The 25,203-nt window shown below is 41.7% G+C and overlaps 1 protein-coding gene across 1 annotated transcript in view; it reads right to left on the bottom strand.

Annotated features, from left to right (window-relative positions):
* The window catches only part of LOC139390747 (palmitoyltransferase ZDHHC9-like), a 46,794-nt gene extending 39,625 nt beyond the window's left edge, over nt 1–7,169 (bottom strand). Inside the window, exon 1 of the mRNA XM_071138088.1 lies at nt 6,142–7,169. Within this exon, the coding sequence (XP_070994189.1) occupies nt 6,142–6,305 (164 nt within the window). The 5' untranslated portion in view covers nt 6,306–7,169. The remainder of the gene's footprint in view (nt 1–6,141) is intronic.
* Between the last annotated feature and the right edge of the window lie 18,034 nt (nt 7,170–25,203).

Here is a 25,203-nt window from a genome sequence, read left to right as displayed (position 1 = left end):
GTCTACAATCATCTCCTTTGTCTTGATCATGTTGAGGGAGAGGTTGTTGTCCTCCAATGGTCATGTCTCTGACCTCCCTATAGGCTGCCAACATTGTTGGTGATCTGGCCTACCACTGTTGTCATTGGCAAACTTAATGATGGTGTTGGGAGTCGTGCCTGCCTGTGCAGTCATGACTAAACAGGGAGTACAGGAGGGGGCTGAGCACACACTTGAGGGGTCCCATGTTGAGGATCAGCGTGAGGATCAGCGTGGCTACCTTTAACACCTAGGGGTAGCCCATCATGATGTCCAGGATCCAGTTGCAGGGGAGGTGTTTAGTCTCAGGGTCCTTAGCTTCGTGATGAGCTTTGAGGGAACTATGGTGTTGAATGCTGAGCTGTAGTCAATGAACAGCATTCTCACAGGTGTTCCTTTTGTCCAGGTGTGAAAGGGCAGTGTGGAGTGCAATAGAGATTGCATCATCTGTGGAGCTGTTGGGGCGGTATGCAAATTGGAGTGGGTCTAGGGTTTCTGGGATATTGGTGTTGATATGAGCCATGACCAACCTTTCAAAGCACTTCATGGCTACAAAAGTCAGTGCTATGAGTCAGTAGTCATTTAGGCAGGTTACCTTTGTGTTCTTGGGCACAGGGACTATGGTGGTCTGCTTGAAACATGTTGGTATTACAAACTCTTACAGGGAGTAAGAGTCTTTGGTGGCACAGCTAACACTGCGATGCAGTGCCCTAGACCCCTGCGCCACCCGGGAGGCCCTAGCTACATGTGTCTTAACAAAAGACTCTCGTCTGAGTGTGCTAGATCGCAGAATAACTGATGAATTTACGAACGCTCAACACCCGTTGAATATGGCCAGTGTCAGTAAACGTCGACAAAAAAAATCATAAAATTAAATTAAATTGTTGCCAGCAGCACAGTTAGTCACCAACTCTAACATAACAGCTTAACCAGCTCTGCTAGGGTGAGTAAAATGGTCAGTGGGGTGTTCTCTCATTATGTGTCCGGAAGTAGCTAGCAAACTAGCCAATTAGCTTGGGTGCTTGACTGCCGTTGTGAGGTCAGAATGCTCAGATCAACCTTACTCCTTAGCCAGAGCTTCCAGTGTACGCTTGAACGCTTTGAGAGCGAAACGCTCTGAATTTACGAACAATCTGTCACCAACGCTCTGGATAACATAACCCAACCAGCTCTGCTAGGGCGAGTAATGTTCAGTGAGCTGTTCTTTCATTTGGGGCTGGAAGGAGCTAGCAAGTTTGCTTAGGTGCCTGACTGCTTTTTTAAATGTTAAACCTATAAATGAACCTAACAGACAAGGGTATTACATAGAGATATTTTCAAATTGTCAAAAAGTTATGGTGCGTATTGCTTTTTTGTTTTTACACTTGCTGATCATTTCTAAATAATATTTAAATGTTCTCAAACAATTCAGAGGGGTTTGTTCTCCGCCCACTTTATTTTATTGATAAAGAATCTGCCATGAAAAATAAACAATGTAAGGTCCATATAAGGTCCATATAATGCGGATCAAAATAAAACATAATATTCAGAGTCTTTCAAATTAACATTAATAGTAGTTTATTTTCAAATAAAATCTAACTCACTCCAAATCTTCTGACATAAGAACAGTCCCAAAATAAATGGTCAAGAGTCTCGGTTACAACCTCAAAATACACATTTGCTATCAATGGCTATTTTGGATCTGTGTATAATAATTTAGAGGGGTGCTTGACTGCTGTTAGTACAGAACGCTCGGGTCGACCGTTAAATAGATGGGGCTAAAGCCTAAGCGGGAGTGAACGACGCTGAATGGATGTAGACAAAGGGCTCTTGTCGTGGAAATGCAGTACTGAGAGAGACTTGGTAATTTCTTCAAACAATCATCTATATTTAATATCGAATAATTATTGCAATAATGAAACCGTCAGCCCAACAGTCTTGACAGCTGGACTGAGAGTAACTGAAAAAAACTGATATTATATAAGACCTAAAAATGCTTAGTCACAATGGTTCCATCTCCCATAAGCCACCTTGGTTATCTACACAGATTGGTGTTTTAGCCCCAACCCGGCTAAGTTTCCCAGATGCCAGGAAGATGAGACGAGGCATTGTTCTAAAACTCTTCCAGGCTCTCTCTCTCTCTCTCTCTCTCTCGGGTCATACACACCACATCTTGTCTATGGAATGCCAGCTTTTAGGTTTGTATCACCAAGTCGTTGTCAGCTCAAGCTATGTCTAGTAAACCATACACCCAGATTAGCTGCAGGGCGCTAGAGTGGAGACCATAAAACACAGCATTAGCAGGACAGAAATATCTTCCTGTTTGTTACATAAATAACTGTTACATGTCCAACAAATAAGGGGAATACATACTTTTTCTATCATACTCTCCGGTAGTAGTACCAAAACATTCAAAGGCCATTTTCTCAAAAGTAAGTTTATCATCTTTAAAAGCAAAATGTAGCAAATCTGTAGTGTATGATATACCATTTCGTAGCTCTGAGTCTCTAATTCTATCCAGTGTAAAAAAAACTACATTTAGAATTTTGCTACATAAGACCTATTTGAGCTGGTCGGTCACATATCGCAATATTTTTATCATGGCAAAAATAAAAACGTGAATCAGAACAAACTCTTTGGTCCTTTAAAAACCTGCTTTATGTAACATAGTGTTATAGCTTGGAAAATAAATGTGACTCGATGACAACATTACGATTTTTGTTTCCAACATTAAGGGCTGTTTTCCTAAAGCAGTTAATTCCGCTTCGTGTTCTCTTTCTTTGCCACGATACTAACGAGTACCTTGATACTGGTATCGTCCTGGCCCTAATATAGGTAGGGGTAAAGTGAATATGCAACAACCTTTAATATTAGGTTTTGGATGAAGATCTGATAACATTCAATACCAAAAGTATGCAAATTAGAGAAACACTTTTTGCCCCCTTTCTATCTACAGCATCGTGATAAAGTATCTTGGTAAATATTATGGTCGGCAGCTTATCATGAGGTATTCTAACTCAGGCTAGCAAAAACTCAATACTTTCTTAGCATTAGCTGTTAACACTAGAACCGCCTGGCCTTTCAGCCTATAAGTACCTGCTAGAGAACATTGCCGGAAGTCCCCTTTATTTAGCATATGCATCAGATGCATATCAACCCACAAAGTGCACAAACATGAGCACCAACTCTTGATAAATATTGCTATTGTAAAGGATAAATTGCATGAAGAAAGTGGAAATATATAAATGTAAGTGCACAAGTGAAATTAAAAGCACCAGTGCATGAACTACAAAAGGATGAATTGCATAAATAAGATGTGGGAAAAATGAATTACAAGATATAAAAACAGTCAATTGTTGATTGTGTCGGACACTGTTTTGTGCACTTATACGCATGAATCAATATTGTCTTCATGCTCTTGCGTGGCATGGTCTCCCTCAAGCCGTCGCCTGGCGTCGCCTCCCTCAAGCCGTCGCCTGGCGTCGCCTCCCTCAAGCCGTCGCCTGGCGTCGCCTCCCTCAAGCCGTCGCCTGGCGTCGCCTCCCTCAAGCCGTCGCCTGGCGTCGCCTCCCTCAAGCCGTCGCCTGGCGTCGCCTCCCTCAAGCCGTCGCCTGGCGTCGTCTCCCTCAAGCCGTCGCCTGGCGTCGCCTCCCTCAAGCCGTCGCCTGGCGTCGTCTCCCTCAAGCCGTCGCCTGGCGTCGTCTCGCTCAAGCCGTCGCCTGGCGTCGTCTCGCTCAAGCCGTCGCGTGGCATGGTCTCGCTCAAGCCGTCGCGTGGCATGGTCTCGCTCAAGCCGTCGCGTGGCAGGGTCTCGTTCAAGCCGTCGCGTGGCAGGGTCTCTCTCAAGCTGTTGCGTGGCAGGGTCTTTAGGCTTGCCATTGTGAACTACACACATGTTATGGTTGTACTCCGTGTCTGATTTGACTCTCCAAAATTATACCATTTCCAGTCTTTCATAATAAAATAGACCACAAAAAACACCCAAAATTCATCATCATTACACTATTGTTCTAAATTCAATCATCCTTTTCACCCTCATCATTCAGATCAATCAAATTCAAATCACCCTCTTCATCATTCAGTCCTTTGAAGTCACATGCACCATTATCAATTTCTAAATCGCACATTCAGCCATTGATGACAGAACAAAATATTTGAATTTTAAGTTTATTATGTTACTAGTTTTTGCTTTAGTAGCCAGAGAAATGCTGCCTCCTCTGAAGGAGGATCGATCTGGTCATGTGCTGAATGCATGGAAGCACAGATATTCCCGAAATGTGGAAATAGAGCTGCACCTCGAGGTGTTTTTATATTATATTGTTGTTGTTGTTTTTTTTTACAAAGGTGTCATGGACACTGCAGAATATGCCATTTCTGATATTTAGATTTCTAATAAAGTGTTTTACCTGCATGTGACTCTGAAGGAGGATCTGATAAAGTGACGCTCCTTTCCTTGCATCTGTCAATTACAAGATGCACCCATCTCTTCATGTATAATTTGACAACTGATAGGGCTAATATTGTCACTCATCAGATTGTCAATGTAATCGTGTCTATGGGCTAATTCGTGTGAAATTAGTTTCGGTATAGTTTCTATGGGCCGGCTGTGCAACCTGACTGGCATCGTTTGTTCCCCCGCTCATCATCATGGATAGAGTCAAAGGTATATTTTGCATTATCTTAAAGGCCTACGGCAACACATAGCATGTTTTCGTATCCCTTACAATACATTTTATTAGTAATAGAGTTACAGTCGATAAAACAGTCTTGTAACATTATTAACATGAGCACCAACGCTGACAAATAGACATAGCAAACTCATCATTACACTATTGTTGTTCTAAATTAAAAATCAACCTCTTCACCATTATCATTCAGTTAGGCCCAATTTAAAATTCAATTGTGAAGTAACTTGCACAATTATCGCCAATTCGTCATTCATTCAGTGGGCCGGCATAGTTTGCGTTATAGTAAATCAAACAGTCCCATAACAGCTTCTTTCCACAAAGTTAAACGTAAAAGAGAATGGTATCAATCCACAAGGTGCGCGGTCATACATTTCATGCCATACATTTCATGGAGGAAAATGTATTGTGGTTTCAGCGAGAATGCAAAACAACAAACTTCTTTCAGACTGAAAATCCATGGGCTAACCATGGTAACAGTCTGCTTTAAGCAAGCGTTGGGCCAGTAACCTAAATGTCGCTAGTTGGAATCCTAATTGCTTCAGCGTCTCCATTGATAATGTCAGGCCCTGGCCGTGACCCGACTCACTGAGGGTGTCTCAGGGGAGTTGGGATATGCACATTTTCTCAAATCAATTTCACAGACGCATATTAATACACACTTGTACATGTGTGAAAGAGGACAAATAAGCACCAAATAAAATTATTAGAATAATCATATTATTCAACCATAACTTGGTACAGCGTAAATATAACCTCCATTTTAGGCCTACTACAGGTTATTATTTGCATCTGACTTTCCGGCCTATAGGAAAAGCGCCTCATCTAGGCTCCAGGCATAAACTGTCTTTTTTCCCCCCTTTACTCAGTCAACTTACTGTTGAGAATAAGAATTGTAGAATACACAAGGTGCAAGTCGGAAATTTGGTTGTGCATCAGCAATTTGTTATGTCAGTCACTGACAGTCACTCAATTAGCCAAGCCAGTTATCTAAATGTATAGTAATCATGGACAAATACAGACCAGGCCCTGAACTCCATGGGGCCTCTATTGATTTTGCTAGTCACTCTCAATCAGATATCATTGACATGGCATAAATAATGGCAAAATGGGAAGAATTGCAGGGAAGTAACTGTATAACTGATTTTTTTAAAAAGTGTAATAAAATTGCAAATATTGCTTCCCTCCCCATGGAAAAATGTGTAGAATTGCAGGAAATTCACTTTTGAAGGATATATATATTTATTTATTTTTATTTTTTTTGGGGGGGGGTGGTCAACCAAATGTAGTTTAGGGCCCCTAAAAGGCTAGAGCAGGCCCTGCACCTCATCCTAGAAAACCTTTTATGACACTTGCACTGATGGTGCATGGTCAGGATTTCTTGAGAAAGCACGCCCTAATTATGTACATATTGTTTGATCATCGCCCAAATGAATAATGGAGATGAAACTATACTTACTCGAATGCGAAGAACAGGGAGCAGGTGCCGACGATGAGAAATACGGTTAGATAGAAGACGCCTTTCTGCCGGGCCATCATTACGCGTCCGTCGCAGCAGAAAGAGTTTTTCCCCGGGAGCTTTTCCCATTTTCGTACCTTCCTTGCAATCATTACCGCCGACATACTGACAGATTACGTTCAACTCAGTATAGTGACATATGATGTATAAAGGCCACAGTATGTAGCCCAAATTACAATATTTCCTTGCCTTTCAAAACGACAATGATACGGTAAAGTCAATTGCCATGTAAACAGGCAGAATCACAACATCCGCGAGATGGTAAAAAAAAAAATTACATCTGAAACGGGCGATTCCAAATTATTCAGAAGCTCACAAATATGTCTATGCTAAAAATAAAAATGAACTTTTGTTGATTTAAATCTGGTAGCCTAGTCAAGCGCCATCAATAAACCTACAGTCCATTCAGTCTGATGCGACGAATTTCTTTCTTCGGCAATCCGCGTTAATTGCTCCGAAATGAAAGATGATTATGAATCACTTGTCATTTGTTTCATACATTTGCACAAAATCCATGCATCCATATTTTCGGCAATGAAAGTTCTCTTTTCAGTGTGGCCACCTTCCAGTGCCAGAGGGCTTCCATTGTAGAATAGAACACTAATCAGGTTCCCAAATTATCCCTTTAATAATGGAATTTGTTTGAATTTGATCAAAATGCTGGAGGCAGATTTTCTCGGCCCATAGGAAAGCAATCCAATCTTGGTACTCGCATCGGGAGTGGACCTTGACCGAGTGACGTTCATACCATCTCGATAATACTGATCATACGCGCACACCACACATGTTTGGTTTATGACGGTTGCTATTCAATAAGTCTCACTATTAATAAAAAAATAAATAACCACAACAGGCCTATCTTAAATAGCATATAAATAATCGTAGCCTAAAAAGAAGGTGTGTTCGCTGTGCTTTACCGCAGGACGCGAGTTTGGCTCGTACTTAATCAATGGGAGCAGAGAACACGCCTAGACTGAAATGTTTTCTCTTAAAGGGGCAGTACAGGTACAGTGAAATAGAAAGGAACAAAGGAGCGTGAGTGCCCTGAAACATTGGCGTTAGGCTACGGTATAGCGTTAAAACATCCTTAATGTTCGAATTAAGTAATGATGGAAATATTCCCAGACACAAAATATTAGCAAGTTTTGTCTTCCAGAAATATTCTATTCTATTCTATTATTTTCTATTCTATTGTATTATACTCTACTCCATTCTATCGTTTTCTAATGTGTTCTATTCTGTTATCTAGTTTATTTTCTAGGCTAGAGTATATTTTATCATTGTCAATCATTGAAAAAAAAAACAATTTCGGGCAATTTTGACTGTAATATATATTCTCCATAGAGAGCAAAGCACACATATGTTAGCCCTACACACGAACATAATATCATAGGTAGAACATCTATATCCTTTACAGTACAATTAGTCAATGGAAACATAGTATCAAAGGTCAACAAATAGGGGAACATGATTATTGATCAGCATTGGTTTAAAGTCCCCATTTTCACAAGTTGGGCCAATGAGCAAATCCTTGCAGCACTTCCGGAGATCCACTGTGCAGGACATAATGCATGCTTAATGAGCATCAGGAGCAACACCAGTGAGGATGAGAGGGTTGTAAAGGAAGTAGAGGAAGAGATGGGAGGGAGGGGGTAGACCCCCCCCCCCCCCTTCCTCCGGATGCAGTAAACAAGTAGAACCAGAACCTCTCTGTCTCCACCATCACCACCAGGAATCTGTCTATTTCAATCCACACAAGGGGATCATGGGTAATATATGACTTGTCAGAGGATGCCATGGATGAGCGGTATACAACTCAGGTTAAATGTTTACTACGATATCATCATACACAGTTGTTTTCTGATTCATAATCTATCGCTTTTGTTTTACCCTTTCCAAACAGTGGGGTGAAAACAGGCATGAATATATCATGTTTATGTTAATTGATGTAACACAAAACAATTACATTGACACATAACGTACTCTGGAATAGGTTATGCCACGTTCACTGAGTGTACAAAACATTAGGAACACCTAAGCTCTTTCCATGAGATATGCTGACCAGGTGAATCCAGGTGAAAGCTATGATCCCGTGCGTATGTCACCTGTTAAATTCACGTCAATCAGTGTAGACCAGAGGTTCCCAAACTTTTTATAGTCCCGCACCCCTTCAAACATTTAACCTCCAGCTGCGTACCCCCTCTAGCATCAGGGTCAGCGCACTCTCAAAGTCGTTTTTTGCCATCATTGTAAGCCTGCCACACACACACTATACAATACAATTGTTAAACATAAGAATGAGTGTGAGGTTTTGTCACAACCCGGCTCGTGGGAAGTGACAAAGAGCTCTTATTGGACCAGGGCACAAATAATAATATAATAATCAATAACTTTGCTCTTTATTTAGCCATCTTACTTATAAAACCTTATTTGTTCATCAAAAATGGTGAATAACTCACCACAGGTTAATGAGAAGGGTGTGTTTGAAAGGATGCACATGACTCTGCAATGTTGGGTTGTATTGGAGAGAGTCTCAGTCTTAAATCATTTTCCACACACAGTCTGTGTCTTTATTTAAGTTTCATGCTAGTGAGGGCCGAGAATCCACTCTCACATAGGTACGTGGTTGCAAAGGGCATTAGTGTCTTAACAGCGCGATTTGCCAAGGCAAGGTACTCTGAGAGCAACCATATCCAGAAATCTGTCAGTGGCTTCTGTTTAAATTCCATTTTCACAGAACCGCTTGTTTAGATATCGGTAAGTGGACTGGAGGCAGGGCATGAAAGGGATAACAAATGCAGTTGTTTGTGTCATCCGTTTTGGGAAAATAACTGCGTAATTGCGCACCAGACTCACTCAGGTGCTTCGCTATATCACATCTGGCATTGTCCGTAAGCTTGAGTTCATTTGCACACAAAAAATCATACAATGATGGAAAGACCTGTGCTTTGTCCAGAAAAGAGCTCCAACTTAATCATAGCCTCAATTTTGTTCCGCATATTAAATATAGTTGCGTAGAGTCCCTGTAATCCTAGATTCAGATCATTCAGGCGAGAAAAAACATCACCCAGATAGGCCAGTCGTGTGAGAAACTCGTCATCATGCAAGTGATCAGATAAGTGAAAATGATGGTCAGTAAAGAAAACTTTAAGCTCGTCTCTCAATGAAAAAAAAACATGTCAATACTTTGCCCCTTGGTAACCAGTGCACTTCTGTATGTTGTAAAAGCGTTACATGGTCTCTGCCCATATCATTGCATAATGCAGAAAATACACGAGAGTTCAAGGGGCCTTGCTTTAACAAAGTTAACCATTTTCACTGTACTGTCCATTTTGGACTGTCTTCCTTTGGCAGCAAGAGCCTCTCGGTGGATGCTGCAGTGTACCCAAGTGGTGTCGGGAGCAACTGCTAGCACACGATTTACCACTCCACTATGTCTCCCTGTCATGGCTTTTGCGCCATCAGTACAGATACCAACACATCTTGACCACCAAAGTCCATTTGATGTCACAAAGCTGTCCAGTACTTAAAAAATATCCTCTCATGTTGCCCTGGTTTTCAGAAGAGGATGTCTTCCTTAATTGACCCCCCATAAACGTAACGGACATATACCAGGAGCTGTGCCAGGCCCGCCACGTCTGTTGACTCATCCAGCTGTAAGGCATAGAATTCACTGGCTTGTATGCGAAGCATTAATTGTTTCAAAACATCTCCTGCCATGTCACTGATGCCTCGTGAAACAGTGTTGTTTGATGAAGTCATTGTCTGTATAGTTTTTTGGCCTTTTCCCCCAGCATTGTCCCAGCCATATCCACGGCAGCAGGAAGAATTAAGTTCTCCACAATAGTATGGGTCTTGCCTGTCCTAGCCACTCAGTAGCTCACCATATAAGACGCTTCGAGCCCCTTCTTATTAATGGTATCTGTTGCTTTTATCCATGTCTTACTACTCAAAAGTCATCTTTATTGTCGCTCAAAAAACTCCAGTGGCTTATCTTTCAAATTGTCATGTTTGTTTCTAAATGTCTGTGCAAGAGTGAAGGTTTCCCACTAGAGAGTAACAGTTAATGTGATTGTATGTTAATTATTTGACTAGGCTACCTGTATTTGACATTGTGTTGTTATTTCGCTGAACACTAGATGGTTTAATTTAATTTTTGGTAGTGAAACGAGGCTACTCAGGCGAGAAAAAAACCTCACCCAAATGTATAGCCCCGTTGGAAAATATCAATGTACTGTTTGAAAATGTGAAGAATTAAAATAAATAAAAAATGTGAATCACATTTTTATTTGCCGTACCCCCGACGGCATTGCACGTACCCCTGGTTTGGGAATACCTGATGTAGATGAAGGGGAGGAGACAAGCTAAAGAAGGATTTTTAAGCCTTGAGACAATTGACACATGGATTGTGTATGTGTGCCATTCAGAGGGCGGATGTAATTGCCTTTGAATGGGGTAGTAGGTGCCAGGCACACCGGTTTGAGTGTGTCAAGAACTGTAACGCTGCTGGGTTTTTAACGCTCAACAGCTTCCCGTGTGTATCAAGAACGGCCCGAAACGACATCCAGCCAACTTCACACAACTATGGGAAGCATTGGAGTCAACATGGGCCAGCATCCCTGTGGAACGCTTTCAACACCTTGTAGAGTCCATGCCCCAACGAATTGAATGAAGCTGTCCTGAGTGCATAAGGGGGTGCCATTAAACATTAGTACGGTGTTCCTAATGTTTTGTACACTCAGTGCATATTCTTTGTACATTCAATAATTTAGTGTCTGATTACTGAACTACAATTTACATAAAACAACTCAACTCAATTTCCTGGGATATATCAATGATACTGTTGGTTATTTATATACCCCTTAACCTGTCTGTTGAAAATGTTACCTCACATAGGATGCCAACATATCCATTTAATTGGGTAGACCTTTGTAACAACAATGATGTCACCATAGGCTACACTCTAGGCTACCAAGAACCATAATGGTTCTTCGGCTGTCCCTGTAGGAGAACCCCTTTTGGTTCCAGGTAGAACCTTTTCACCCTTGGATGTACCATTGTACTGTCTTTAACTATGGGAGATTCTTAAATGGGGAAAAATCTGTCCTCTCCTCGACTCCTACGTCCTCCTCTCCTCCGTGACCCAGAAGCCGATAAGTGGTCAAGTTGTTGAGGAGAGTGTAAATTCGTGAGTAGGCGAACAAGAGGAGTGTCCTCCTCTTCTCTATTACCTACTTCACCACAGGATGCACAAGAGCATCCTCCCGGCGCCTAGCGCATAAGTGTTTTAACATCCACCACACCCACTTATAATCAGCTGTTGTTTTCTCAAAGGAGAAAACGAGAGGACGGAGGAGAGGAGGCAGAAGGCGATCAAAAACAATTGAGATTTTCCCATGTGTGTGGGTGTGAGGCTGGAATCTGATGACGTGCGTTTCCAATTTTGACCTGTGGGAGGCAACTATGTCTAAAAGTGTCTAGCGCTTGTGTGGCCTTGTCAGGTGGCTCCCTCAAGTGGTTAGACATAATTATAACAATTCAGGACCCAGAAAAAAAAACAATTTAACATACACATTTCTTGTCCAAATTATCTTAAAATGTTAGGATTTTCTTTCAGGTTTGAGTTTCATGTGACTAAGTCCTGGTTCTCTGATGGTAACATCACAGGGAAGCTCAGGATAGCCTCACTGAACTGCAGTTGGAAGACTGGTGGGTTTATATGCTGGTTAACATTGCATGTAATAATTCTTAATGCATTGTATGTGTTACAGGAAGGTTTTAAAGTCTTTAAAGTATCCCATCCCTATGGGCAGCAGAAGCTGGGTGCCAGGTGCCAGATTACTCAAGTGTGGGGGATTGGTGGGAAATCAGTTAAATGAGAGTGAGAGATGGATTGAGTAGCCTAGCCTCTTGACATGCCTGGGGTTGGCCCGTGTCCATTTGAACCCTTTCCTTTGGCATGCCTATTTGTGTATTCATATTGGTATAATATTATTTGTCACCATCAATTGAACATAATCTAACTTGCTTGGGCTTGACGACACAGGAGTCAGAACAGCGCTCAAGTTGGACCCCATTAAGGAGGCCTACTCTGTCTCTGAATTAGCCTACAGTACATGTAGGCATACCGGTCCGCTGACTCTTACTCTCATGGTAAAAACAGACAGGCCTAACTAGGACCCACAGACAGTGAAATTAGGTTCATCAGTAGGCTGGCTAGTCAGTTCTGTAATGTAGGTCAACTATGATCAAATTGAACTCAATGGGCGGATTGATTCTGTCTGCAAATGGCGATCTCTCCGTCTGGAAACAAAGATAAATCATTGCGTTTTGGTCAGCAGTCTCTCCTCAACTTACATCTTAACAACATGTCAAAACAATTCCATCCAACCTATCAGAAGGTATTGTGACTCAATTACAAAATTGCTTAAATCTATAGATCTTCTAAGATTTAGACTGCAGGAGGGCGATGGGCTATATGAATTAGGAGCAATGATGTTATTTTGAATTGATTGTGCACATTGTTATGTTATTATGCAACATGGACATAACATATTAAATGTACATAAAACACTCAAATTAGAATTATATTTTATGTTTCGTATGGTATGTCTTAATCGTGGATGTCCATCATCCATTTGTATGATATGTTACAAATTACAATGTGTTGTGGCTCTCTAACTATACCAAACGTAACATATCATACTCATTTGAGTGTTTCGGATTTACATTTACTATGTTAGGTCTAGTCTTTGAGACCAGGCTGTATTATGTGTAGGCCTACAGATGTGTTTTGGTTAATCATTTTTATAGTAGGTGGCAGAATTGTACTGAAATAACATACTGTATGCATGTAATCTGAAATTAGTATCTCTGTGTGAGATGGTAATCTGGATTTGTCAAACAGCACCCAGCTAATCTTCATTTGTGCCTTTGTGCATATAATCCATATTTAGCATTCAGCACATGCACAACTGTATCTAACAAACAATGCTACAGAGCTCACTGGGGTCTATGATCAAAAAGACAAAAACCAGGACCCAATGAAGGAAAACTGGGGAGTCAACGTTTAATAAGGAACAGACATAGAACGAGACAGTGTCAGCACACGGGTAACACAACGACATACGACAATTCATCCTGAAGCGGGGAACAGAGCTGGGGAACAGACAGATATAGGGGAGGTAATGACACAGGTGATTGAGTCCAGGTGAGTCCAAAAGTGGCTGATGCGCATGACGGGGGAAGGCAGGTGTGCGTAATGATGGTGGCAGGAGTGTGTGATGCCGGGGAGCCTGGCGCCAGGGAGCAGGCGTGACAAAAACAACATAGATCACTGAGACAAAAGTAATAGGCTATACACAGAGTATACCAAACATTAGGAACACCTTCATGAATATTCCACAAGGATGCTGGCTCATGTTGACTCCAATGCTTCCTACAGTTGGGTCAAGTTGGCTGGATGTCCTTTGAGTGGTGGACCATTCTTGATACACACAGGAAACTGTTGAGTGTCAAAAATCCAGCAGCGTTGCCATTCTTGACACAAACTGATGCACCTGCCACCTACTACCATACCCAGTTGTCTTGCCCATTCACCCTCTGAATGGCACACATACACAATCCATGTCTCAATTGTCTCAAGGTTTAAAAATCCTTGCTTAACCTGTCTCCTCCCATTGATATACACTGATTGAAGTGGATTTAACAAGTGCCTATCAATAAGGGATCATAGCTTTCACATGGATTCACCAGGTCAGTCTATGTCATGGAAAGAGCAGATGTTCTTAATGTTTTGTATACTCAGTGTATTTCTTGCAGCAAATATTTGACAACAAAAATGGCGCTATGACTTTTGTTCGTATGCTTTCAAAAATACTTGCGTTGATTTATGGGCCGATTAATACATGAATACATGAATCTCAGAACGATTAATACATGAATGAGTAACGTAGCATCTCATGAAGCTCACTGCATGTTTTTAACGCATTGCAAAAGTGAACGTGGACCCGATCATAACGCTCTCTCTTTTCTGTTTCTTATCTCTAGAACTGACTATCTTCAGGCAGTGTTTTATGACATCTATGTTGATAGTAATTAGCTAAAGATCACAACGTAGCAATATATGTCAAAATTCATACTTTATTGTGTGTATTGACAAACCAAAGAGCTGAGAGAAATTGGTTCTCCGTCCTACATCTTTGGCATTCGTTCAATGACTTCTGGAAACATGCTTCACTTTGGCCACTAGATGTCTCTAGAGTGCTTTTATACTTATGGCAAAGTGAAAAGGATTATATTATCTCTGTGGCTTACTCAGTTCAGAGCCTGTCCAATTATTTTTGTTATTCAGTCAGATTTTGACAATTGACTTGTCAACTTGTGTGCTTGTCCTGTCAATTTCAGATGACAGCCCTGTGTTTACGCCACAGGAGGCTGCTGAGGGAAGGACGGCTTATAATGTCCGGAACGGAACAAATGGAATGGCATCAAATACCTGGAAACCATGTTTGGTGTATTTGATACCATTCCACTAACACCGCTCCAGCCATTACCACGAGCCTGTCCTCTCCAATTAAGGTGCCACCAACCTCCTGTGGTCTACTCCCTCTGCACTATTTTTTGTTAGGCAGATGCACACCTGGGTCGTGTTCATTAGGGCACACTGTAGCAAAATGTTTTGCAACGGAAAACAAAAATTAACATTCCATTTTGGACAAGTCAAAGTAGTACCTCCATGTTGCAGTCAGTTTTCTTCTGTTTGGTGGCTAATGAACACATCCCTGATACTGCTCACCCAGTGAATGCAGGCATTGTGCTCCCAGACACAAGAAGGTGCTTCACAAGCTTTGAAAAAGAGCTCTGTTGAAACGTTTCAGCTTTTCACTAGGAAAACAGCACAATTTAAAAAAACAATATCTACTTACCTTCCAGACAACCAGCCCTCAAGTCTGTTTTAAAGAGCTTCATCTATATTATTTGATGATTTTATGGAAATAATGTACTGCTTGATGTTATCAAGTGATCGATACTGTAATTACCCAGTATAAAAACGGCATAAGAAATCACAGGAGGTTGGTTGCACCTTAATTGGGGAGGACGGGCTCGTGGTAATGGCTGGAGCGGAATCAGTAGAATGGCATCAAATACAGCAATTACATGGTTTCTAGGTGTTTGATGTCATTCCATTTGCACCGTTCCCGGCCATTTATGATGAGCCATTCTCCCCTCAGCAGCCTCCTGTGTAAGAAATGCTGATTTAGCTGATGAAAGGTTGCTATTTCTGGATGGCGGCTATGAGCTCGAGTGTGAGAATCCTTGCCACAACCAAACTGCATAACTTAGTTGGAGCTGAAAAATAAAATGAAAAATAACGGTTGTCTCAAATGGTGCCTTATTCCCTATAGTGCACGACTTTTCACTAGGCTCCATAGTGAATAGGGAGCCACTTGGGATGCAACCTATGCCTGTGTTAGTGCTGGATCAGTGCAGAAAAGTTGTCCACACAAACTGTGTTCTACAAACAGCCATTTTTGACAACCATTATTTAAAAAAAAATGTTATTTACAACTGAGTCCGTGTACGTAGACTGCAGTTATGTCACGACGGTTAGAAATCTAGTTGAAATTCAATGGCATCCCTCAATGCCCTGCAATACAGACAGCAAGAAACAGGTAAGTGGACACAAACTGCACTGATACTGTCTATACACACACACACACACAATATTTATACTAAGTGAATGGGTCATTTGGGACATGGCTTCCAGTAACCGATGAGACTGTGAACTAACCTTTCAAAAGTTGTTAGTCTATTCAATAACAAATATGGAATGATTTGTCCCCTTACAATTTCTTGATGATGAGCCGGTTATTTGAATCAGCTGTGCTCGGACAAAACCCAAAACGGACCCCAGGACCAAGTTTGGGGAAACCCTGCTCTAATGGTTGACATTCTGGGTATCCACCACATAAGCACCATTGAAATACAATGAACATTTTTACAAAACAGGTGGTCAAAACGGTTTACGTTTGTGAGTAGCTCGATCCATCTGAATAGGCTTAAAATGTTTAGAGAAGTGGGCATATGCATGCATACAGCTAAGATAAACCCTAATAACAGAGGACAGCATAGATATGAACATGAAATAATGAATTCTTGACATTTTTATTAAAGGCTGGAGATGAGGCCATGGTGGCTGCAGATCTCCCGCTTGGCCGGTCTGTGTGGGACAGGGTGGAAGGTTGTCACCCACCTCTGCTGTCCAATAAACCTGTCCTGTCACAAGTCCAATAATCTCTCCACCCCTCCCCCCCTTCTCCTTCTGTCACCTGGGTCTCTTGCCAGCAGTCTGTCTGCCACACATGTCAATGCTGATGAGCGATATCCCACCGCTGTGAGGCAAGAGAGAGGGAGACCTTGTGGGATTTGGACTGGTGGCCTTGACGCTGCTGACTAGGCTGTGAGGGAAAGAGAAGGGGAGTGTGTTCGTGGACCCTGTCAGGGTCGTGACCAGGATCTGAGTTTTAGTGAGGTCCGGACGACCTAAAATTATATTTGGAGAACAGCAAAACCAAGGTAAAATGACCCCAGTCATTATCACATTGGTAGCTATAGCTTCATTAACCTCAGTCGATCGACAAACACATTGCCTATTAGCTATATACAATTAGCCGCTACACATGAACTCACATTCATTTAGCCCTGAGATCAAAAACAATAACTTAATACGTACAGAGTGATCAGTGTAGGAAATAAACTATTTTATTAACAAAAAAGTAAACAAATGTGTTTGCTTTACAGATTTTGTTGTGTGCCGTTATATAGCTAATTTCCTGCAATTCTACACATTTTGCCATGTGGTGGGGAGGAATGTTTACAGTTTACAAGCTAATGCCATGACTCATGTCATGTTCATATGATATCTGAGTGAGAGTGACTAACAAAATCAATGGGGGCCCCCTGGGCACGAGCCCTGTGTGCCCGGTTAGTATGATAGTATGATAGCTGGTTAGACTAACAATAAATTGAGACGCCATCTGAGTTCCAAAAACAAAATTATATATTTAAAAAAATATATATAAAAAATACTCTAAAACGTATTGTCTGTTGCCAGAGAATTGAATGTTAATTTCTCTACCAACGCCGTTTTGGAGAATTTGACAGTATGTCCAACCCGGCCTCACACATACATTTACTTCGGAAAGTATTCAGACCCCTTGACTTTTTCCATATTTTGTTAATTTACAGCCTTTTCTAAAGACTTTTTCATCCCATCTACACCAAGTCATAAGGTCGAAGGAATTGTCCGTAAAGCTCTGAGACAGGATTGTGTCGAGGCACTGATCTCGGGAAGGGTACCAAAAAATGGATATCGTATTGAAGGCCCCCAAGAAAACAGTGGCATCCATCATTCTTAAATGGAAGAATTTTGTAACCACCAAGACTCTTCCTAGAGCTGGCCGCCCAGCAAACTGAGCAATCGGAGTAGAAGGGCCTTGGTCAGGGAGGAAACCTGGCACCATCCCTACGGTGAAGCATGCTGGCGGCAGCATCATGCTGTGAGGATGTTGAGACACGGCGGTTGGAACCAAAAATTGCACATTTGGACTCATTAGACCAAAGAACAGATTTCTACCAGTCTAATGTCCATTGCTCATGTTTCTTGGCCCAAGCAAGTCTCTTCTTATTATTGGTGTCCTTTAGTAGTGGTTTCTTTGCAGCAATTCAACCATGAAGGTCTGATTCACGCAGTCTCCTCTGAACAGTTGAGATGTGTCTGTTACTTGAACTCTGTGAAGCATTTATTTGGGCTGCAATTTGTGAGACTGGTAACTCTAATGAACGTATCCTCTGCAGCAGAGGTAACTTTGGGTCTTCCTCTACTCTGGTGGTCCTCATGAAAGCCAGTTTCATCATAGCGCTTGATGGTTTTTGTGACTGCACCTGAAGAAACTTTCAAAGTTCTTGAAATGTTCCGTATTGACTGACCTTCATGTCTTAAAGTAATGATGAACTGTCGTTTCTTTTTTCTTATTTGAGCTGTTCTTGCCTGAATATGGACTTGGTCTTTTACCAAATAGTACTCTCTTCTGAATACCACCACTACCTTATCACAACAAAACTGATAGACATTCCACAAATGAACTTTTAACAAGGCACACCTGTTAATTGAAATGCATTCCAGGTGACTACCTCATGAAGCTGATTGAGAGTGTGCAAAGCTGTCATCAATGCGGGTGGCTACTTTGAAGAATCTAAGATTACTTTTTTGGTTACAACATCCATATGTGTTATTTCATAGTTTTGATGTCTTCACTATTATTTTACAAAGTAGAAAATAGTAAAAATAAAGAAAAACCCTTGAATGAGTAGGTATGTCCAAACTGTTGTCTGGTACATACAATTAAGTTGGATTCGTTAAAACTCGTTTTTCAACCACTCCACAAATTTCTTGTTAACAAACTAGTTTTGGCAAGTCGGTTAGGACGTCTACTTTGTGCATGACACAAGTAATTTATCCAACAATTGTTTACAGACAGATTATTTCACTTATAATTCACTGTATCACAATTCCATTGGGTCAGAATTGACATACACTAAGTTGACTGTGCCTTAAACAGCTTGGGAAATTCCAGAAAATGATGTCATGGCTTTAGAAGCTTCTGATAGGCTAATTGACATCATTTGAGTCAATTGGAGGTGTACTTGTGGATGTATTTCAAGGCCTACCTTCAAACTCAGTGCCTCTTTGCTTGACATCATGGGAAAATCAAAAGAAATCAGCCAAGACCTCAGAAAACAATTGTAGACCTCCACAAGTCTGGTTCATCCTTGGGAGCAATTTCCAAACTCCTGAAGGTACCACGTTCATCTGTACAAACAATATGCACAAGTATAAACACCATGGGACCACGCAGCCGTCATACCGCTCAGGAATCAGAAGCGTTCTGTCTCTTAGAGGTGAACGTACTTTGGTGCTAAAAGTACAAATCAATCCCAGAACAACAGCAAAGGACCTTGTGAAGATGCTGGAGGAAACAGGCACAAAAGTATCTATATCCACAGTAAAACGAGTCCTATATCGACACAACCTGAAAGCCGCTCACAAGGAAGAAGCCACTGCTCCAAACCCACCATAAAAAGCCACACTATTGTTTGCAACTGCACATAGGGACAAAGATCGTACTTTTTGGAGAAATGTCCTCTAGTCTGATGAAACAAAAATAGAACTGTTTGGCCATAATGACCATCGTCATGTTTGGAGGAAAAAGGGGAGGCTTGCAAGCTGAAGAACACCATCCCAACCGTGAAGCATGGGGGTGGCAGCATCATGTTGTGGGGGTGCTTTGCTGCAGGAGGGACTAGTGCACTTCACAAAATAGATGCCATCATGAGGCAGGAAAATTATGTGAATACATTGAAGCAACATCTCAAGGTATCAGTTAAAGCTTGGTAGCAAATGGGTCTTCCAAATGGACAATGACCCCAAGCATACTTCCAAAGTTGTGGCAAAATGGCTTTAGGACCACAAAGTCAAGGTATTGGAGTGGCTATCACAGAGCCCTGACCTCAATCCTATAGAAAATGTGTGGACAGAACTGAGAAAGTGTGTGCGAGCAAGGAGGCCTACAAACCTGACTCAGTCACACCAGTCATGAGGAATGGGCCAAAATTCACCCAACTTATTGTGGGAAGCTTGTGGAAGGCTACCTGAAACGCTTGACCCAATTTAAACAATTTAAAGGCAATGCAACCAAATACTAATTGAGTGTATGTAGACTTCTGATCCACTGGGAATGTGATGAAAGAAATAAAAGCTGTATTAAATCATTCTCTCTACTATTATTCTGACATTTCACATTCTTAAAATAAAGTGGTGATCCTAAATTACCTAAGACAAGGAATTTTTACTCGGATTAAATGTCAGGAATTGTGAAAAACTGAGTTTAAATGTACTTGGCTAAGGTGTATGTAAACTTCCGACTTCAACTGTGTGTGTGTTTGTCTATGTATATATACAGTGCCTTGCGAAAGTATTCGGCCCCCTTGAACTTTGCGACCTTTTGCCACATTTCAGGCTTCAAACATAAAGATATAAAACTGTATTTTTTTTGTGAAGAATCAACAACAAGTGGGACACAATCATGAAGTGGAACGACATTTATTGGATATTTCAAACTTTTTTAACAAATCAAAAACTGAAAAATTGGGCGTGCAAAATTATTCAGCCCCTTTACTTTCAGTGCAGCAAACTCTCTCCAGAAGTTCAGTGAGGATCTCTGAATGATCCAAAGTTGACCTAAATGACTAATGATGATAAATACAATCCACCTGTGTGTAATCAAGTCTCCGTATAAATGCACCTGCACTGTGATAGTCTCAGAGGTCCGTTAAAAGCGCAGAGAGCATCATGAAGAACAAGGAACACACCAGGCAGGTCCGAGATACTGTTGTGAAGAAGTTTAAAGCCGGATTTGGATACAAAAAGATTTCCCAAGCTTTAAACATCCCAAGGAGCACTGTGCAAGCGATAATATTGAAATGGAAGGAGTATCAGACCACTGCAAATCTACCAAGACCTGGCCGTCCCTCTAAACTTTCAGCTCATACAAGGAGAAGACTGATCAGAGATGCAGCCAAGAGGCCCATGATCACTCTGGATGAACTGCAGAGATCTACAGCTGAGGTGGGAGACTCTGTCCATAGGACAACAATCAGTCGTATATTGCACAAATCTGGCCTTTATGGAAGAGTGGCAAGAAGAAAGCCATTTCTTAAAGATATCCATAAAAAGTGTTGTTTAAAGTTTGCCACAAGCCACCTGGGAGACACACCAAACATGTGGAAGAAGGTGCTCTGGTCAGATGAAACCAAAATTGAACTTTTTGGCAACAATGCAAAACGTTATGTTTGGCGTAAAAGCAACACAGCTGAACACACCATCCCCACTGTCAAACATGGTGGTGGCAGCATCATGGTTTGGGCCTGCTTTTCTTCAGCAGGGACAGGGAAGATGGTTAAAATTGATGGGAAGATGGATGGAGCCAAATGCAGGACCATTCTGGAAGAAAACCTGATGGAGTCTGCAAAAGACCTGAGACTGGGACGGAGATTTGTCTTCCAACAAGACAATGATCCAAAACATTAAGCAAAATCTACAATGGAATGGTTCAAAAATAAACATATCCAGGTGTTAGAATGGCCAAGTCAAAGTCCAGACCTGAATCCAATCGAGAATCTGTGGAAAGAACTGAAAACTGCTGTTCACAAATGCTCTCCATCCAACCTCACTGAGCTCGAGCTGTTTTGCAAGGAGGAATGGGAAAACATTTCAGTCTCTCGATGTGCAAAACTGATAGAGACATACCCCAAGCAACTTACAGCTGTAATCGCAGCAAAAGGTGGCGCTGCAAAGTATTAACTTAAGGGGGCTGAATAATTTTGCACGCCCAATTTTTCAGTTTTTGATTTGTTAAAAAAGTTTGAAATATCCAATAAATGTCGTTCCACTTCACGATTGTGTCCCACTTGTTGTTGATTCTTCACAAAAAAATAGTTTTATATCTTCGTTTGAAGCCTGAAATGTGTCAAAAGGTCGCAAAGTTCAAGGGGGCCGAATACTTTCGCAAGGCACTGTATGTGTGTGTATATGTTCAGCTGTACAGTATAAACACATGGCTGAACACTAGTATCTATCTATCCTATGAAGAAATTATGTTCATCTTCATAAATGTTATCAGGAGTCAAGAAAGATGAGAGAATATAACCTACATTCTGGAGATCTCCTTGGACATAGAAGGTCATTTTTTGTGCAAGGAGAAACGCTTCTCTTCATTAATATTCATTAGATGACTCATAATTACAAGATCAGAGACCTAACTGTCTACAGTCAGCAAACTCCTGCTCTGGCTGCTAAAGATGGACCCAATTAAGGCAAGATTATAGTGATTAAATGACCACAGGCATTTATCAAGCCATTCTGAAAAAAAAATTGAGAACGGAATAAAGTCTATTAGATTTGAAGAGAATATATTTGGAGCAGGTGCAGTTTGGGCTTTATCATCAATCATAGATTTGTCCTTAAATTCAATATAGCCTACAGTGTTAGGTTTTGAGATAGTTTAGTGGTTTGGCCTCAGTCTATTTTCTTTATACACATTCCATCCACAAGGGGCATCAGCTTCCATGGCGAGATGCTTGGTGTACTGGAAAGCTTGATAATGGAGTGATTGCTCACAGGCAGGGCCGGACTGAACCTTCAGGCAGGGACCTAAGCGAGATTTGGTTGTGTGTACATTTTGGGTCCCCTCTTGTCTTGAAGGTGGAGAAAAACATTTACCTCTTGAAGTTCAATTCTACACATTTTGCCATGGGGCTTAGAGAAAATGTTGACATTTTATTTCATGCAGTTCTACTCATTTTGCCATGGGTTGGATAAACATGTTTGCAGTTTTAAAGCAAATTTCCTGCAATTCTACACATATTGCCATGACTTAGCATGTTAATATGATATGATGGGAGGGAGAGTGACTAACAAAATAAAAAAAATGTCAGGGCCCATGGGCACATGCCCTGCATGCCCACGTCAGTTTTCGGCCATGACTTTCTACAAGTTTCGATAGCTGTCTAGACTAACTTGCAAAAAATTTTGTTGGCCGGGTGCCCTAAGTGACTGCTAATGTCGCTTATGCTTGGGGCTGGCCCTGCTCACAGGTGTGGATGATTTGATGGGTGATTGTGGATCTGAGAACTTGCTGGAGAGTAGCCTCCATACCTGGCATACTTTTCCCGGTTTTGGTTTGAATCCCGTTCATTTGGCATGCCTTTTGTATATTATTATTTGCATCACCAATCTGACCTGCTTGCGTGGGCCGAATACAGTGTCTCAGACTACATGTAGCTAGTCCTGGGCCCTGGTGAGTAAGCCAGCTGTATCCTTGCCCATATAAAATACAACACCCCAATCCCTTACCTGACTTCTCATGTTAAGTGCAACCACTCAGAAGTTACAGGGTTTAGCTTATCCGAGCTTCCAAAGATTGAGCAAGAGTAGGAGGTTAGATGGGGCTGCTAACCGGTTTCGTAACATGACATAATTAGAGCTACCGACATCAGTGGAGCTCATATTTTTCCATTTGTAATACAGACATTGATGTATTGTGATCATTAAATCTTCAAAACACACACACACACACTGCAGCATGCACTCACACTGACTATCTAGCACAAAGCTTTCCAGAGCTCTAAATTATATTAGCCTTTTATATCCAACCTCTCCTCCGCTCAACCTCATCCCACAAAACTCTCAAATTTACTGCCAGGATGAAGCACTGGAGATAAAACACACAGCAGGGCAAAGACCAATCACTGGCCGGGCCTCTCTTCACTAGTCACTCACATACAGATGAGAAAGGGAAGGGGGGAAAGGGGTCTATATTTCAAAAGGGATGAGATATGACTCAAGAGCCCGTACAACATTTACACAGTAGGAAGGAACGAAAGACAAATTGATCATTTTAGGCCTGAAAATTGATCATTTTAGGCCTGACTCCCAGTCCAGCGCGCTCATTGGGAGACTGTTTGTTTTCCAGGGAGCAACTCCGTACTGGGTCTGTTTAATATTTAAATGAACTGACACACAAGATCAGCTAATCAACTCCTCCATTCTCATGCCTTTATTGTTGGCAATTACAACTTCTAACAAATCTCTGACACCCAATTTTCACACCATCACAAAATCCACCACTATGACCCACTGGTTTTCAGGTTCCTCATCATTGCCCCAATTTTAGAGGAACAGGAGGTTGTTCTCATGGGGAAATGGGAAGTAGCAGGGTGTGGTGGGAGAGTCGAGTGAGGGAGAGAATACTAATAGTGGATGGTCAGACAGCTTCCTCTCCTCACTAATGCCCGGCATATTTATGAGCTAGGAACTATATTGGAAGGAAGGCAGGGAAAGATTGCAAACCTCACCCTCTCTATCCATGCATTTGCTCTCTTGGTGTTGAGTAATGTAGTGTATCCATCTGAAACTCTCTGCAAAACGTGATAAGAGTTGTGGGAGATTATTATTATTTGTGAATTCTAATGTGAATTTGTCTCAAGTGGCTGCCCAAGGGAGGCTGGTTTTGGAGTGAATAACATTGCAGAGGATGTTAAAAGATTAGTTGGATGGGTCAATATGTTCATTCCCGTCATCAACAATGCTGCTGGACAATGCTAATGTGTCCCATGGCACATTTCTTAACTAGACAGCTGGACAAAAGAAAAGATTTGACCAAAAATACATTACACTGTAACGAGTGCACTGAGAGTCAGGAAGCAAGTTCAGGGAGTGAGTGTTTTAATAAATAAACATAATAAGAAATACAAACAACACACAGACATGACACTGGAACAGAAACAGTAACACCTGGGGAAGGAACCAAAGGGAGTGACATATATAGGGAAGGTAATCAGGGAGGTGATGGAGTCCAGGTGAGTCTGATGACGTAGGTGCCAGGTGCGCGCCATAACGAGCAGCCTGATGACCTAGAGGCCGGAGAGTACACTAGTATTTTGTGCTTCTTCTTTGTTATACAGTACTGAGAGCTAAGCTGCACTGTGCAAACTGGATACTATGTGGGTACTATTTAATGAAGCTGCCAGTTGAAGACTTGTGAGGCGTCTGTTTCTCAAACTAGACACTCGAATGTACTTGTCCTCTTGCTCAGTTGTGCACCGGGACCTCCCACTCGTTCTGTTCTGCTTAGAGACCATTTGCGCTGTTCTGTGAAGGGAGTTATCTGGGCACAGAGCGAGACCCAGATGCAGACACGAGAGGCAGATGGTTTGAGTCTCTGATATTTATTATAATCCAAGGGTCAGGCAGGAGAATGGTCGTGGACAGGCAAAATATCATAACAAGGTCAGAGTCCAGGAGGTACAGGGTGGCAGGCAGGCTCGAGGTCAGGGCAGACAGTATGGTCAGGCAGGCGGGGTCAGAGTCAAGGCAGGCAA

This window comes from Oncorhynchus clarkii, chromosome 31 (genome assembly GCF_045791955.1).
Source record: "Oncorhynchus clarkii lewisi isolate Uvic-CL-2024 chromosome 31, UVic_Ocla_1.0, whole genome shotgun sequence".
Taxonomy (NCBI): Eukaryota; Metazoa; Chordata; class Actinopteri; order Salmoniformes; family Salmonidae; genus Oncorhynchus; species Oncorhynchus clarkii.
This window is presented reverse-complemented; position numbering and strand designations above follow the sequence as displayed.